At 39.0% G+C, this 17,571-nt stretch overlaps 1 protein-coding gene and 1 non-coding gene across 7 annotated transcripts in view; one reads left to right on the top strand and one right to left on the bottom strand.

The window, feature by feature from the left end:
• The first annotated feature begins 867 nt into the window (after positions 1-867).
• Positions 868-17,571, top strand: part of PI4K2B (phosphatidylinositol 4-kinase type 2 beta) — a 28,373-nt gene continuing 11,669 nt past the window's right edge. For 2 of the 6 annotated variants that reach the window (XM_059674111.1, XM_059674150.1), the window contains exons 1-6: positions 870-1,332; positions 8,180-8,334; positions 9,951-10,151; positions 10,725-10,856; positions 12,639-12,792; positions 14,161-14,222. In XM_059674111.1, coding sequence (XP_059530094.1) covers positions 888-1,332; positions 8,180-8,334; positions 9,951-10,151; positions 10,725-10,856; positions 12,639-12,792; positions 14,161-14,222 — 1,149 coding nt within the window. In that variant the 5' untranslated portion in view covers positions 870-887. Of the gene's footprint in view, positions 1,333-8,179; positions 8,335-9,950; positions 10,152-10,724; positions 10,857-12,638; positions 12,793-14,160; positions 14,223-17,571 lie in introns of all 6 variants that reach the window. The other 4 variants (XM_059674120.1, XM_059674158.1, XM_059674131.1 and 1 more) reach the window with 3 other exon arrangements.
• On the bottom strand, positions 6,073-6,174 carry LOC132223895 (U6 spliceosomal RNA). The gene has a single exon (XR_009450549.1). It is a non-coding gene; the product is annotated as a U6 spliceosomal RNA (small nuclear RNA).

Raw genomic sequence — 17,571 nt, 5'->3', positions numbered from 1 at the left:
CATACTTATACTTGAAGGCACTAGAAAGTAATCAAAAGCCAGCTGGCAATAATTGAAGAGATGGCCACTCTTCGAAGAATTGAAATATAATGAGTATAATTTATGCTCATACATCTTTCCATCTGAGAGTATTACTCAGTTTGCACTGTAAAAGGCAGCTGGAACTCAATCAAAAAGCCACCGTCTTAATGGCTTAACGAATTAAAGGATGAAGTTGGGGCTTCTGCAGCAGCTAGAAATTGAGGCAAAAAAAATCCCGAAAAAGGAGGAACAAAAAGAGAGCGTTCCAAAATTTATACATACACTCTGCCCAAATCCTTGGTTGACCAATTAATGGGACGATATAAATTAATAAAGAGCAAAAATTGAGGCACTAGAAAACAGAAAATCAATGGTACAAGAGGTAGGTTTTTTTTTAAGATTAAAAAGTGTGATAAACTATTAGCTAGATTAGTCAGAAAAAAGAAAAGGGAATGCCAACTACCAATATCTGAACAAAAGATAAGGTCCTTCCTTTTGTGGACTTCTAAGGGCTAAATGTTAACAGTCATGTGAGGAAAGGCACAGGTGGACTGTGGCAAACGCTGTGGGAAGAAATCTACAGAGGAAAAAGGCCGACATGGAACGGAGAGGGTATTCCAGGCAGTAACTGAACTCAGCCCCAGGAGCTCCATGAAGGGCAACCTCAGCCTTCCCCACCCGTTTTCCCCAAGGCTCAAGGCAGGGGAGGTTTCTAGTCGCGTGCCGCGCCCCGCCCACCAATGCCCTCGCCCCGCCCACCGACGCCAGCGCCCCGCCCACAAACGCCCGCGCCCCGCCCACCGACGCCCAGGCTCTTACGCGGCAGGCGTAGGCGCGCGGCGGGGCGGGGCGGGGCGGGACCACCCATGGGCGGGAACCTGCCCCGCCGCAAGGTAGTGAGGTGGCTTCTGTCCGACCCAGCTGCTCCCGTGTCCCCGGGATGCAGAGGCCAGACCCCGACACCCCGCCTCTCTGAGCGGGTCTCGGCGCGGGAAGCACAGGGAGGGGCCATGGCGGAGTGCCCCGAGCCCGGGCAGTTGGCGGCCGCGGGCGGCGCTCTCCTGGACGGCGAGGACGAGGAGCGCGAGCCGCTGCTGCCGCGGATCGCCTGGGCCCAGCCGCGGAAGAGCTCCCCGGGGACCGCCGTGAGGATGGTCGAGGCTGCCGGGAAGGAGGGCGCGGCCTCTCTCAGGACCATCGACGAGGACGTGCTGTTCGGGCCCAACGACCCGCCCCGCTGTTCCTCCCTGGACGTGGGGCTCCCGAGGAGCTCGCCCACCCACCCGGACTTCGGCCGCTCCCTGGGTTCAGGTGGGACTCGGCTCTCCCGTTCTCCCCGCGACCCTCCCAGGCCGCCGGTCGCCGCTCCGGCCCCCCGCCTGCCCCGGCTCTGTTCTCCGTGTCACACTAGCACTTGTCTGGGAGGAAAGGCAGGTGGCCGGGCATCCCGCCCGGGACCCAGGCCGGGACCGGCCGCTGCTCCGACCTGGACGCCTTCCTGGCCTCTCCTGCTCCCGGGGGCGCTGCCCCTTTCCCAGGGGCTGTGGGCGGCTTCGCCTAGCAGTGGTTCTCAACCTTCTGGCCCTTTAAACACAGTTTCTCATGTTGTGACCCAACCATGAAATTATTTTCGTTGCTACTTCATCACTGTCATGTTGCCTCTGTTATGAATCGTCATGTAAATATCTGCTATGCAGGATGGTCTCAGGCGACCCCTGTGAAAGGGTCGTTGGACCGCCAAAGGGGTCGCGACCCACAGGTTGAGAACCGCTGGAAGGGCTGTGGTTGTCCCCAACTCCGATCCCCGAGCCCTCCCTGGAGAGTGAGCCTAAACGTTTAGAATCAGACACTGAAGGAAGCTCGACACACACTGTAAAGTGACCTAAGTTGTTGGCTCAAAGTTTGGACTTGAGTTTTGGGTTAAGAACCCTGAACCATCAGGAAAGTTCCCCGAGTTGGGAACTTGCAAGATGGTGCGGTGAGGGATGCCCCGTTGCCCCTGAGACGCGTTTCGAAAGCTTTTGCTGTTGAATGTTATTGTGACGTTGGCCAGAGGGGGCAGAGGCCGTTGAATTTCTGTACCTACTCTCTCTCCTGCCGTTTTTTTTCTTGCGTCATTTTCTATTTACCTGAAGAAGAAGAAGAAAACATTTTCATTATATTAAGCGGACTAACAGCCGCAGGTGGAAAAGCAGGTAACTGAAATGCGGTTGGAAGTTAGTAAAATGTAGGGACACTACTGCAGGCGCGGATATTCATTCATAAAGCAAGTTTTGGGGCATGTCGAGAGAAGACTGGTAAGAGTCCTAGCTAGAGATGAGACAAGCTGGCTTGTAAAATTGTGTTAACACCTGTGTGCTAGGGGTTAGGATGGTTTACATGAGACGGTGTGTGCAGTACGCCTGGAGTATCGCTCCATACAGGAGAGCTTAAAAAAATAAAAATAGTTTTCATTAATACTGCTGTTTTTCCGGAATCGTTGGAGTTTACCTCTGCTGCTGCTACTCCATTAGTGGGCCTTCTACATTATGAAGAATTTTAGATAGAATAGGTCAGTGGTCGGCAAACTCATTGGTCAGCAGAGCCAAATATCACCAGTGCGACGACTGAAATTTCTTTTGAGAGCCAAATTTTTTAAACTTAAACTATATAGGTAGGTACATTGTTATGAACTTAATTCGGGTACTCCTTAAGGCTTAGGAAGAGCCACACTCAAGGGGCCAAAGAGCCGCATGTGGCTCGCGAGCCGCAGTTTGCCGACCACGGGAATAGGTTATTTAAATTGCAGTTGAACTTAAGAGTCAACGTATTCTAGAGCAGTGGTTCTCAACCTTCCTAATGCCGCGACCCTTTAATACAGTTCCTCATGTTGTGGTGACCCCCAATTTCATTGTTACAAGTTGAACATAATTAAAGCATAGTGATTAATCACAAAAGCAATATGTAATTATATATGTGTTTTCCAGTGGTCTTAGGCAACCCCTGTGAAAGGGTCGTTCAACCCCCAAAGGGGTTCGCGACCCACAGGTTGAGAACCGCTGTAAAAAATAAATCAGAGGCCTAAGGGAAGCAGACTTTCCAATTCAAGGGTTACACTAACCATAAAGCTTTAGCAAACTGGTTCGGAGGTGCAGGTCAGCTATCATCATAACGTTAGCTAATGGATGCATTGACAGTACAACATTTAACAGAACAAACGTGAAGTTGGAACCGCATCACAAATGGACCCACATTCACCTAGCTACACTGGTAGTTTGGGTATATATTACGTAGAATCCAGTCTGTGAAGTAACTTAAGACCCGTGTGTTTAGCTTGCCTTTTTCTACCCCAAAGTTACCTGTGTAGCTATATTTTAAGAGCCTAACACCTTAAAAGTGCATTTATTCTGTGAAAGTGAGGTTTTCTAAATAATATTAAGGCTAGGAAAAGTAAAAAGGGGGATAAGTTTATGGTTTAAGATCTTTTTGTCTATACTTCATTAAATCTCACTACAGCACTGCAAGTTAGTTATTCACCCTCGTCCCTGTCATGAGGATTGAAGATGAATAAATCTGTACTGACTAGTAGTTATAGAACCTCAGAGGTCAGCCACAGTTAAGTATCCAGGAAGTGGTAAAGCCAGTCCTGAGCCTAGTTCTTCAGGTCCTGCATATTTTTTTCCATTTTGCTGTGCATCCCCAAGTGTTATAAAATAGTTGTTACTTTTGGTTGTTTATTATGGAGGTCTTATTTTAATGCATTTAAAAGTAGTTTGGAATTGTGAAAGTTATTTGACAAATTTTAAATGAATCTTCTAAAAAATTTATGATGGAGTAATTTAACTAGATTTTTAAGTTTAGTTATTTTTCAGTGAGTACATTAACTTCCTTTGTCCTTTCCATCCATTTTCCACGAAGCCACCTCTCTAGTTTCAATAAATTCTTGCCTGTAGATTAATAGTAGCATAATTTATGACTATCCTGTTTATGTAATTTGTGTACTTTAGTGAAGGATGTCGTATGTCTCATCTTTAACAAGGCATTTGACAAAGTCTAGAACCAGCATAAACCAGTGTTGTTGGATCAGTGTCAAAGTAGAAGGATTAGTGGCATTCCTTGTTCTAATTGTCATTTTAATCAGTGAATTGGAGAGTAATAAAGGTGGTAATAACTAATACCTTCATAACAGTAAATGCAGGGTACCCCATATAATAGGGTAATATGCAAATTGACCCTAATGGCAGAACAAACTACCAGTCACTATGAGGCGCACTGACCACCTCTTGGTCCCCTTCCTCAGCTGGCAGGCTCTGATCGCCCAATAGTGAACAGGGAACTGGGGGTGGGTGGCGGGGAACACGGGTGGCACCAGACTGAGGCCCCCACCCCATCAGTCGCCCCACACACAGAGGGCAACCCGCAGCAGAGGCAGGGCCACCGGGTGGGAGGAAATGGCCAACCTCTCGGTTCCTCCCCCTGGCTGGCAGGCTCCGATCACCTGATGGCAAACGGGAACGGGGTGGGTGGCAGCGAAGGGCAGGGCCGGCTGTGGACAGCCGGGGAAGATGGCCCTGATCGCAGGCCAGGCCTAGGGACCGTACCAGCGCACGAATTTCATGCACTGAGCCTCTAGTAGTTCTATATACATCATATATTACTCATAACCAACCCTATGAAGTGAGTACTATTTTTTATTCTCATTTTAAGGAAGCAGAGACAGATGAAGTGACTTCTCCAAGGTCCCAGTTAACACAAACGAGGAGCACATATCAGTTTTGTTAGAGAGCCTAACAATTAAGAGAACAGTGGTAGAATTCACAAAGAGCTACTAAAGTAAAAGGAAATGTGTGTTTGTAAGCTATTAAATGATTCATGGTGGCTTATAAATGTAGGAACAAAATAAAATCATTTAAAAGTAAGGATACATTTTTATGTATTATAGAAGTGTACACTTGAAACCTATATGATCTTATTAACCAATGTTGCCCCAATAAATTTAATAAAAAATAAATAAAAGTAAGGAGAAAAGATGAGAATGGGAAATAAGGATAATAAATTACATAAAACGAAGGCTGGATAAGTACACAAAATGCACATCAGGTATTTGATGCAGGCAGCCCACAAATTTGATTTTCAGATTACCAAGCAGCCAACTTGAGAGAAATATAATCACTGAGTCCATACAAGTTAAACAAAGATTGTTTGAACAAAAATGGAAGTGACAAATGATAATCTATCATGTATTCTCTTGGAGAAGAGACTATATGTTGAATAATACCTTTGTAATAAAAGTGATTGATTTTATACTATTCCTTATAACTTCCCTCAAGCCCATTTCAGTAGAAGTAATTCTAAGGAGTGGTGCTATCAGTATTTCTGAATCTAGATTCAAGACGCTGATAATTTGGCTTAATTTAGAAAAAGTTATTAGAAAAGTAGAAGTTCTATGTGTCTGAACAATTCTCCATAACTGAGCTTTTTTTGAAAGGTAGTAAGCAATTGTGTGTTGGAGATTATTCCAGTAATAAGAATAAATCTACTCTTTATTTTCCATTTATTGCAGAGATTCAGCATTCATGAAATGTTTGAGTGCCTACTGGGTACTAGTAGAAATGGAGGCCTTGGGAAATCAAATGGATATCTGGTCATCAGCCTTGTCCCCTGTAGCTTTGTAGCCTAATGGAGGAATTGGTCAATTAAAACAAATAGTTTTAATAGATGAAATAAGTGCTTGGATGGGGCAAGCTGAGGGTTCCATTAAGCTATGCCCTAGATTTTAGGGTCGTGGGAAGACTTAGCTGAGGAAGTTGCATCTCATATGAGAACTAAAGGATGAATAGCACTGAGGCAGGGTTCAGGTCACCAAGCTTGTGAACCTAATAATGATTACTCTAGCACCTAAATAATACATTTATTCTATTCAGTATTAAGTATCATCTCTTCAGGGATACATAGTGAACAATAAAGACAAAGTTCCTTCCTTCTTAGGGATTTTCATGGGGTAGATAAGAGTTATTTGGAATTAGCATATCAATTGTATAGCCATGACTAAAATACTTAGATGACTTTTTTAAAAATATGGAACGCTTCACAAATTTTTGAGTCATCCTTGCGCAGGGGCCATGCTAATCTGCATTGTTCCAATTTTAGTGTATGTGCCGTCGAAGCGAGCACAGATGACTTATTCTTTTAAGTAAGATAAATATACCCCTTAGAGTAGACCTTTTTGTAGTATTTTTCTTAGCACAAACATTTAAAAATTAGTAAATAACAGTATTATTTCTGTCTGAATTAAGGCAAATTTTAAATTAAGAAAAGTTTATGTTTTGAATTTTTATAATCCTGGATGCATATAATAGCAATAAATTCATTCTGTAAGTGTTTATTTAGTGGCTATTATGTTCCAGGAACTTTAAAAGTGCTGGACATTGGCGGTGAAAAATTCTTGTCTTCTTGGAGCTCACAAATAAGTAAATTATACATTAAGTGATAAGAAAGTAAAGTGGAGGTTAAGGGAGATTGGGTAGCATCTTGGGGACCATTATAAGGACTTGTACTTTTTCTTCAAGTGAGACAAGAAACCGTTGTGCTGTTTTGTACAAAGGAGTGATATGATCTGATTTATTTTAAAAGGATTGCTATAGCTTCTCTGTTAAATATGGAAAGGGCATGGGTGAAAGGAAGACCAGTTAGGAGACTTGTAATAACATAGGTGAGAGTTGATAATGACTTGATTCATGTGGTGGAAATGGAAATGGTGAGAGGTGGTTGGATTCTGGATATTTATTTAAGGCAGAGCCACGCAACTTGCTGATGGATTGGATGTGGGGGGTGAGAGAAATGATCCAGTAGAGAGGGAAATTTTGATGCAGGGATGAATTACTGAAGAAATGTTCTGGAGTAGTCCCTAAGATTGGGTCTAGTACACAAAGTGGAAGAGTTGATCTTAGAGCTTGGACAGTTCACTGTAGTGGTAGATGAATGGATAGGATGTGGGTGGGTATACGTGGTGCTGAAGGCTAATGATAATTTTTCTGATTGCTTCTCTTAGTGAAATGGGAAGCTAGATCAACTGCTGAGAGAGGGGGTGTTGGGAATTTGAGGAGAGGAGAGAGTATGTTCAGAACAGTGGGAGAGTCTATGGACCAGGGGAGTTGCCTTAGTTCAGGCTGCTATAACAAAATAGCATAAACTGGGTGGCTTAACCAACAGACACTTACTCCTCTCAGTTCTGGAGTCTGGGAAGTCCAAGATAAGGGAGCCAGCAGAGTCATATTCTGGTGAGGGCTCTCTCCCTCGCTTGCAGATGGTCACCTTCTCATTGTATCCTCACATGGCAGAGGGAAAGGGAGAGAGAGAGCTCTGTGCACTAATCTCTTTATGGAGGCCCTATCCGCATGACCTAATCTAAACCGAATTACCTCTGAAAGGCCAATCTTCTGATATAGTAACATTGGGAATTAGGGTTTCCTAAGCAGCATGATACCCACCTGAAGTTTGTGGTGATGGATTTCAAGTGAGACCAGGCATTGTGTTTGTGTGTGTTTCTCTTGTCAAGTTCAGCTGTCTGAACCTAGGCTTGGTGAGCTGACAGTTGGGTTTAACCAGAATTGGGGGTTTTCCAGGTGACCTGATGAGAGCAAAGAGAAAGAGAGTGATTATATGATGATTGACCAAGGAGGGAAATAAGGGCATAAAGGAGGTGAAAATCAGTGGCAACATGTTAGATCATTGCTTTGTAGGTCTCAGTGGGGTGGACGAATTTGGGGGCTCAGGGTACCAGAGAGAGTGAATTAGGAAGATATAAGGTGCTTGAAATTTTAAGTATGGAGAGATTATAGGTAATAACAAATCTAAGGTGTGACCTTGCAGTTGGAGACTTAGGTAGAATGGAAAACAAAATCACTGAAGAGAGGAGTTCAGAGTATTGTGCATAGTACTGTGATTAATCCAATAGGGATCTTGTGTTCCATGTGTCATTACCTGAAGCTTAAAGAGAAGTGGGGGTAGAGAGGGGAAAAGGGATGATCAAAGCAGCCTATATAATCATTATATTTTTATACTTTCATGTCCTGATGCTATTAGCCTGATCCAATATTACAGGTTCATATCATGAGCATTTTCTTAGCTGCTCTTTCTTCTTCATGTGCTATATTAACATTGATTTTTCTCAATGCAGTAAATGTTGGTTCTTCAGAGTTGAATTCATTCTTGGATGATCCAGAGTTTGCTGATACTGTATGGAAAGCAGAGCAAGCAATAGAATTTGGAGTTCTTCCAGAAAGAATCTCTCAAGGTTCAAGTGGAAGTTACTTTGTGAAGGATCCTAAGAGGGTGAGAATTTCACAAACTTACTACATATAACATAAATTTTGGAAAACACTAATTTAAATGTGAAGTGATTGTGAGTTTCTGAAGATATTTTCTTAGTAAATCTGATTGCACCTTCTTTTTAGAAGTAAAGATCAGGTTTTGGGTGTGTGATTTTTTTTCTCTCTATTGTTTTAACATTTGGTTTCAATCATTTATTGAAATGATTGAAATCTACTCACTTTCAGCTGTAGATTTATTGAGTATCATAAGTCCTTACCTTACAGTAGTCTATAACCCTATTAGCCAGGCAAAGTAGAAGTTTAAACTTTCAAAATCTGTTTAATGGCATTTCCAAGTTGCTTGATTTTTTTCAAAGATTTATTTTATGCTAGGAATATTTTTTCCTCACATTACAACCAGAGAAGGAGCCTGGGAAGTTTGAAGTTTGAAGGCATTAGAAAGTGAAATGAATCAAAGTATAATTCTAGGGCAGAAAAGAGAAGCTGATATGGGACTTTGTTCCACTTAGTCTAGAATTTTTCCAGTACCGATGTTATCATTTATAAAAACTTTCTGAATGATGCATAGCCAGCAGTTCCTTTTTTTAGAAGGAATAGAGGTTATAATTTCATCCAGATTTTTTTTTGCAAAGATCGAAGTTATATTTAAAATAAAGTCTTTTTTGAACTTTAAGTATATAGGTAATGTCAATCTCAATCTTTATTCCAAGTTTGATTCCTCAACTTGTTCTTGTTGACTTTCTTACTAGTGGTTTAGACTTTTTGCATTATAAAGCAATTACATACTTAAAATTATAGTAAGATTTTTACTTCTTATCTAAGGATAATTCAGCCCCTAAATTTAATATGAATATATTTTATCAGACCAGTAGTAAAGATAGACTATTAGATATCCATGAGCAATTTTTTTTTAATGAGAAAATTTACTTAAAATTGGTTCATAAAAAAATAATTGGAAAAAAGATTAGGGTCAGAGAATCTGACAATATAGATGTTTACTATAGCCTGTCATTACCTTCATATTTTATCTTTGTCACCTGTGTAGAGAACACATTTTGTCATTAGATTTATTAATTTAACATGATTGAATGCCTGCCGTGTGTCAAGTACTGTTCTGAGTTCTTGGGATACAGTTCTAAGACAGTTCCTGCCCTTTTAGAATATACATTAAGTGGGAAAAGTAGATAGTAAACAAAATAACATAATTTGGATATTTAACAGATATTGAATAATAACTGTTTGATCTAGATCAGTAATTTCCACACATTTTAAAATCAGTGGAATCTTATAATAAGTTGGAAGGCCAGCAATATAAAACAGGAGGCATGGAAGTCTATCTGGTTAAGTGTCATGAGGTCTTGGAGCCCTGGCCTCACCTCCCCTCTCACCTTCCCCAGGGTTTCTCAAGAGCACAGTTTGAAAACCACTAGCCTCAAGGATAATTGATTTTAGACTGTTGAATGAGAACGAATGTAAAAATGTGATTGGAACTAAATCCCTTAATATCTAAGGGCTTTATGTCCAAGTCTGTGTTGGGAAGATTTATCAGAATGAACTTTATGGATTATTATCTCTAATTAGAAGTCTAATAAAATTTTCTACTTTTTTCCCCTATAGAAAACTATTGGTGTGTTTAAACCCAAATCGGAAGAGCCTTATAGTCAACTGAATCCAAAATGGACCAAATATATTCATAAGGTCTGCTGCCCTTGCTGCTTTGGCAGAGGCTGCTTGGTTCCTAACCAGGGATACCTTTCTGAAACTGCTGCCTCCCTAGTGGATGAAAAGCTTCATCTGGGCATTGTACCAAAAACAAGGGTAAAGAGAATTTGTTTTTAAGCATGGACTTTGGTTCTCTGAACGTATTTCTAATAACAGAGCCTAAAATTGAACTCCCTTTTTTGGAAATTCAGAGTCATGAGGGACTAACAAATCGATTCTAATGTAGAGCCACTAAGTGCTCAAGGGAATGAATGTCTCTTGCACACATGAGCTGAGGTGATGCTAACAAAAGAGGAAAAAGAACTAGTTTTTAAAAAGCAGGTAAAGATCAGGGATCTAGAAATTCTGTTAAAGGTAGAGATAACTAATGTGCTCAAAAGACTTTTTTCTTGGAAACTTCCTCAAAATATTCATTCCTAATTGTACATTTCAAGACTGTTACTTCTTTCTCCCACTGGCTAATTTTAGGCTGCTTCTCTCAGAGAGAAAGATGTGCCATTTAATTGACTGCAAAATCCCTTAGCCTTTCTATTTTAGATTCTCTGAGGCATTTCATATGGGATTAAAATTGGCTAATTTATAGTATTCAAGTGAGTTTCTTAATGTATATGAATATAAATACTATTATGCAAATTCTAATAACTATTTTTCTAAACCATATGTTTCTAGGTGGTTTGGCTTGGCAGTGAGACATTTAACTACAGTACAATTGACCGTGCAAAAGCTAGAGGCAAAAAGTATGCTTTAGAGAAAGTGCCAAAAGTAGGTAGAAAATTTCACCGAATAGGACTCCCTCCTAAGGTAAGTTACTGTGATAAGCTTTATTTGGGGGCCAATTCATCACCTATTACCTGAGCTCCATGTGCTAGGTATTGTGCTGTGGGCTGCGGATAGAATAGTAAAGAAAACAATTTTTTTCATCTTCAAAGAGCTTTATAGTAAAGAAGCGGTCTCAATGCAAAATAGTAAGTGCTGGGAACTCAGAATAGAGGAGGGATATGTAACCCATTTTGGAGGATTAGCGAATGTTTGCAAGAGGAGGTTGCATCTATAGCTTTATAAAATAATGGCTAGAGCACAGATCCAGAGTCAAACTTAGATTTCACTCTCAGCCTCTCTATCAGTTAGCTCTGAGACCTGAGGCTAGTTCCTTACTCTCCTAGCCCCAGTTTCTATAAAATGGGGGAATGATTGAAACTACTTCTTAGGGTTGTGAGGATAAAATGAAGAGATTTCTGTCAAGTACTTGGTATAGTCCTAGCACATACAAAAGTAAATGCTAGTAACTATGTTTACTCACTACATATTAGCTTTTGGTTTTTCTTACCACTTTTAAATAAAACTAAGGGATGATTAGCAGCTAGCTAAGCAAGGGTGGGAAGGGTTAATGAGAAAGGTATATTAGAAAAAGATCTAGGGGGCTTTTTTTGTTTGTTTGACCTGCAGTTTTGTTGTTACAGCTGTACATTTATCTAGATCAGTGGTTCTCAACCTTCCTAATGCCGCGACCCTTTAATACAGTTCTTCATGTTGTGGTGACCCCCAATTTCATTGTTACAAATTGAATATAATTAAAGCATAGTGATTAATCACAAAAACAATATGTAATTATATATGTGTTTTCCGATGGTCTTAGGCGGCCCCTGTGAAAGGGTCGTTCAACCCCCAAAGGGTTCGCAACCCACAGGTTGAAAACCGCTGATATAAATAAAAGAATTCGAATAAAAATTCATGGTCAGTCTAACTTATTTTTAAAATTGTACTCCAAGTAAGCAAGGAGTTGGAAAATTTTTACAAAGCCTGTTACTCCTTGGATATGCTAAAATAAATGTGACTAAAAAAGAATATTATTTACATATTTATGACTACTACGACTTAATTATCAGTGCTTGAGAGAAAACCTTTAGGAAATCATTAAAATTTCATGCCAACAAGAAGACCATAAATTGTGAAAAAAGGGTAAAAAATAGATTTTCTTTGTGGTGATTTGTTTGTATTTATGAGGCCAACTAGGTCACCCCTTATCTGTGTGTTGTGTACTATTTATTTATTTATTTGTTAAATATGTTTTTATTGATTTCTGAGAGAGGAAGGGAAAGGGAGAGAGAGAGATAGAAACATCAATGTGAGAGAAACATCAATTGGCTGCCTTCCTCATGCCCCCACTGGGATCAAGCCTGCAACCTGGACATGTACCCTGACAGGGGATTGAACTAGTGACCTCCTGGGGCATGGGTCGATGCTCAACCACTAAGCCACACACAGGCTGGGCTGTTGTGTGCTATTTAAATTTGTATTTCCTTTAATGTTAACAACAATAATTTTAGTGGTAGAAATGCTTTTTATCCTAAAATAGCTGCTATGCTCCTTGAACATTTTTTATGTGCTATGCATTCTTTATGTGATTATTTAGCATTAGTGTGTAAAAATAGTGTTCTTGATAAATATGGCTTATCTAAATTAGTGTTAACTCTTCTATTTTTCTTGTTGTGTTTATATATTTTTTGATACTGCTTAGAAATTTAAAAAATAATCCCTTCGTTCTTGTACTTTCTTTTCTAACTATAGTTCTTAAAATTATAGATTGGTTCCTTTCAGTTATTTGTTGAAGGTTACAAGGAGGCCGAATTTTGGCTTAGGAAATTTGAAGCTGACCCTTTGCCTGAGAATACTAGAAAACAATTTCAGTCGCAATTTGAAAGATTAGTGATTTTGGATTACATCATCAGAAATACAGGTATTAAAGTTCTCTCGTTTGTTCAGTCAAATCTTGTTAGCTTTCCAACTGTATTCAACTCCTGTCATCCAAATCAAAGACATAAGGTTTTGATGCATAAGTCTTGAGGCCACTTTTTCTTTATCTGCCTTCGAAAAGAGAGATGCAGTCGGTCCTGACCCGTTTGGCAGAATTGGAGATCCTGATTCAAAGCAGGCTCCTGTCCTGGTGATCATGATCAGTTTCTATCCATAGTGTGGTGTTTCTTGGCAGCTGGACAAAGCCAGTTATCAGAAATGCTGTCTGCATAATATGAATAATTAAAACTTGATTGTATAAATTATTTTAGATGCTTATTTTGACTGTAGATAACTTAGTATAGCCTATAAATACATTAAACTCTTAATTTTTTATGCACTGGAAGGGAGCAGTGATGTAAGTAATGTAACACAGTGGTTCCAAATGTGGTCCTTGGCCTACAAGGTCAGTGTTATGTGGGGACTTGTTACACGTGCATCTTCTAGTAGCCCACCCCAGACCTGCTGGCACAGAAACTGCATGTCGGGGACAGAAGTTTGTATTTTAACAAGTCCTCCAGGTAATTCTGCTGCACTCTGAAGTTTGAGAACCACAGGTTCAAATAGTCACTCATTTATATTGATTTCTCAAAAAATAATATGTACTTTTCTAGATTTAAAATCTTAATTAATATGGTTTTTAGGTTAAAGTTAAAATTAGTGTAGAGTCTAGAATACTCGTGTATAGACATTAGGTGAGAGTATTACCATGCTCCTGGTAATGGGGTTAGATGCTTTTTCTTTCTAAGGCAGAGAAAAATTATCCCTGATTTTAATAACCTTGATTTAATAGCTTTGACCATCATTGTATCTACCTCATAGAGTCGTTATGAGAATTAAATGAATTAATATATGTTGCCCAACCTGTGTGGCTCAGTGGTTGAGCGTATGAACCAAGAGGTCATAGTTCAATTCTTTGTCAGGGCACATGCCTGCATTTCAGGCTTAATCCCCAGTAGGGGGTGTGCAGGAGGCAGCCAGTCGATTCTCTGTCATCATTGATGTTTCTATCTCTCTCCCGCTCCCTTCCTCTCTGAAGTCAATAAAATATATATGCATGTTAAGCACTAGCAAAATATCTGGCACAGAGTAAATGCACATAAATGTTAGCTAACATTTTTTAATTTGTAACATTTTTGTTGTGTTAAATTAGAGCTTTAATATATAAATATATGTCACAGATAACCAATGACAGTTGAAAATCAAGCAGTGACTGACTATATTTTTCCCCTTGATATTAAGCTATGATACCCATTAAAAAAAAGTAACAGATTTTTGTTTTGTTTTGTTTTGTTTTTTGCTGTTTTGAAAGACAGGGGAAATGATAATTGGTTAATCAAATATGAAAAGAAGAAAAATGGAAAGGAAATTAAGGTAAGGAGACTTAAAAAGAATACATACCTATATATGTGTACACACACACACACACACAATCAATTTCTGTAAAAGATTCCTTGAAGTTATTCTTCATAATTTTCTCATTTCCTTCACTCAGATCCTTGGTTTTTATCTCCTTTTTCTGTGTTTTTTCTTCATCTTTTTTCTTTTCTTCCCTTGTTTATACTAGTATTTTTTAAATTCTATTCTTTTTAAATATCTCCATGCAACTTTATTTTTTTATGCTGCATTAGAATAGAATGATATCAGATTGGTACCATACTTATTATAGAGCTTGAAAATTTTTTGTAGGACCAGTTTTATTTTGCTTTTATGTAATAAAGGCTTCTGGTATTTTGGGTCATGTTTATATATTACTAATTCACTTCTTTCTCTGAGTCTTATGAATCGGTATTAGGACATATAGTACTATGGAATATGTGTGCTTTACCTGTGCATCATATACATTGAACTTAAAAAAATGTACTACTTATATAAGAATCTGGGTTTAGTGTACACATAATGGACTGCATAGACCCATAATACCATCAGAAGAATAGAATTTAGATAAATTTTTGTCGACTTTGACAAAAGTTTTAAATTTTTATATAATTTTAAATATTTGGATAAGAGATATTTTCAGAATAGTTTTACTGGTTTAAAGCAGTCTATACATTTGAGAAAGTTCCAACTAGTTAAAAAAATAATTCCTCCAATACTTATAATCTATGTTCTCATCACTTAAAGCCATGGCATCACTCTAGAAAGTTTCTATTTTTTTTAGTGTTTATCAAAGAAATTTAAAACTTCATAGTCATAGTACTTAGCAATAAAAAGAACAAACTCAATATAGGCAGTAATGTGGATGAATCTCAAAATCCTGCTGAGTGAAAGAAGCAGTGAAGCTGCACACAGCCCTAGCCGGTTTGGTTCAGTGGATAGAGTGTCAGCCTGCAGACTGAAAGATCCCGGGTTCGACTCAGGTCAAGGGTACATGCTTGGGTTGCGAGCTCAATCCCCAGTAGGGGACGTGCGGGAGGCAGCCGATCAATGATTCTCTCTGTTTCTATTTCTCTCTCCTTCTCCATTCCTTCCTCTCTGAAATTAATAAAAATAACAAAAAAATAAAAAAACTGAGTGAAGAATTAAAAAAAAATTTTAAAAAAAGAAAGAAGCTACACACAAAGGGAACATACTGTCTGATTCCAGTTTATAAAACTCCAAAGAGAGCAAACTAAATTCCTATGGCAGAAAGCAGACTGATTGCCTGGGGGTGGGTAGAGGGAGGGAGGGACTGCAAAGGGACACAAAGAACTTTTGGGTGAAGGTTTAACATCTATTAGTGCTTATCAAATTGTACACTTAATATGTGAAGTTTGCCGAAACCGGTTTGGCTCAGTGGATAGAGCGTCAGCCTGCGGACTGAAAGGTCCAGGGTTCGATTCCGGTCAAGGGCATGTACCTGGGTTGCAGGCACATCCCCAGTAGGAGATGTGCAGGAGGCAGCTGATCGATGTTTCTCTCTCATCGATGTTTCTAACTCTCTATCTCTCTCCCTTCCTCTCTGTAAAAACTCAATAAAATATATATATAAAAAAAATATGTGAAGTTTATATTATGTGTGAATTATATCTCAATAGAGTTGTAAGCAGAAAAAAATGATAGAAATAAAAATAAATGCCAGTTATAACAGAAATGGGTTTAAAATACAGACTTAAATATACATATTTATATTGGTATATCTTGAGCAATTAGATTTTACTGAAGGCTTCATTATTTTGCTTTTAAGTATTTTGTGCATTTTCAGTGAGATATTTGATATAAACTAAAGGAAATAAACCTGACATATATCACACAAACCTTTACTCTAATACTTTTAAATTTTAAAAAAAAATTTTATTTAATTTATTGGGGTGACATTGCTTAATAAAATTATATAGGTTTCAGGTGTGCAATTCTATAATACATCATCTGTATATTGTATTGTGTGTTTACCACCCCACTTCAAGAATCCTTCATCACCATTTATTCTCCCTTTACCCTCTTCACCTACTGCTAACTCCCTTTCCCTCTGGTAATCATCATACTGTTGTCTGTGTCTATGAGGTTATTTTGTTAGTTTGTTTGGTTGGTTGGTTTTTTGTTGTTTTTTTTTTTTTTGCTTAATCCCTTCACCTTTTATTCCCAGCCTCCCAGCCCCTCTCCCCTCTTGATAGCTGTCAGTTTGTCCTCTAGCTATAAGTTCGTGTGTTTTTTTTAATTTATTTTTTTATTGCTTAAAGTATTACAAAGAGTATTACATATGTCTCCTTTTTTTTTTCTCCCCTTGACCTCTCCTGGCCGCCCCTACTCCCCAGTGTCTTGTGTCCATTGGTTATGCTTATATGCATGCATACAAGTGCTTCGGTTGATCTCTTACACCACCCCCTCCCTTCCCCCCACCACCAACCTTCCCCGGACTTCCTGCTGTAGTTTGACAGTCTGTTCGATGTTGCTCTGCCTCTATATCTATTTTTGTTCATCAGTTTATAATGGTCTTAATTATCCATAAATGAGTGAGATCATGTGGTATTTTTCTTCCATTGACTGGCTTATTTCACTTAGCATAATGCTCTCCAGTTCCATCCATGCTGTTGCAAATGGTAAGAATTCCTTCTTTTTTTACAGCAGCATAGTATTCCATTGTGTAGATTTACCACAGTTTTCTAATCCATTCATCTGTTGATGGGCACTTAGGCTGTTTCCAGATCTTAGCTATGGTAAATTGTGCTGCTATGAACATAGGGGTGCATATATCCTTTCTGATTGGTGTTTCTGTTTTCTTGGGATATATTCCCAGTAAGTTCATTTCTTTTTGTTTGTTAGTTTATTTTGTTCATATTCTACATATAAGTAAAGTCATATGATGACTGGCTTATTTCACTTAGCATAATAGTCTCCAGGTCCATCCCTGCTCTTGCAAAAGGTAAGATGTCCTTCCTTTTCACAGCCAGGTGGTATTCCATTGTGTTAATGTACCACGGCATTTTTCTCACTCATCTACTTTTAATTTTAAAATTATCAAATTTACCTTTTATTATTTTACCTAGGCCACTTGATAATGGCAACTGTCTATCTTTAAATAATAGGAAGTACTCGTTAACACATAAACCTTCTTGCTCCTGAGGTCTTTGTTTCTGCTATAGAGGAATATAGAAGTTAGGAATGGCCTAGGTTCTGTAATCAAGAGTTTCTTGAGGTTCCTTCTACTGGACCTTCTTATACTTAGCTATAGTCTTTGGGCAGTTCCGTTTAGAAACGTTTTGTATTTTAAATGAATTATTTCTATGGGCCCCTACAAAAGACT

This window comes from Myotis daubentonii, chromosome 1 (genome assembly GCF_963259705.1).
Source record: "Myotis daubentonii chromosome 1, mMyoDau2.1, whole genome shotgun sequence".
In the NCBI taxonomy this organism is placed as follows: Eukaryota; Metazoa; Chordata; class Mammalia; order Chiroptera; family Vespertilionidae; genus Myotis; species Myotis daubentonii.
The sequence above is the reverse complement of the archived record's forward strand: the minus strand, read 5'-3'. Positions and strand labels throughout refer to the sequence as shown.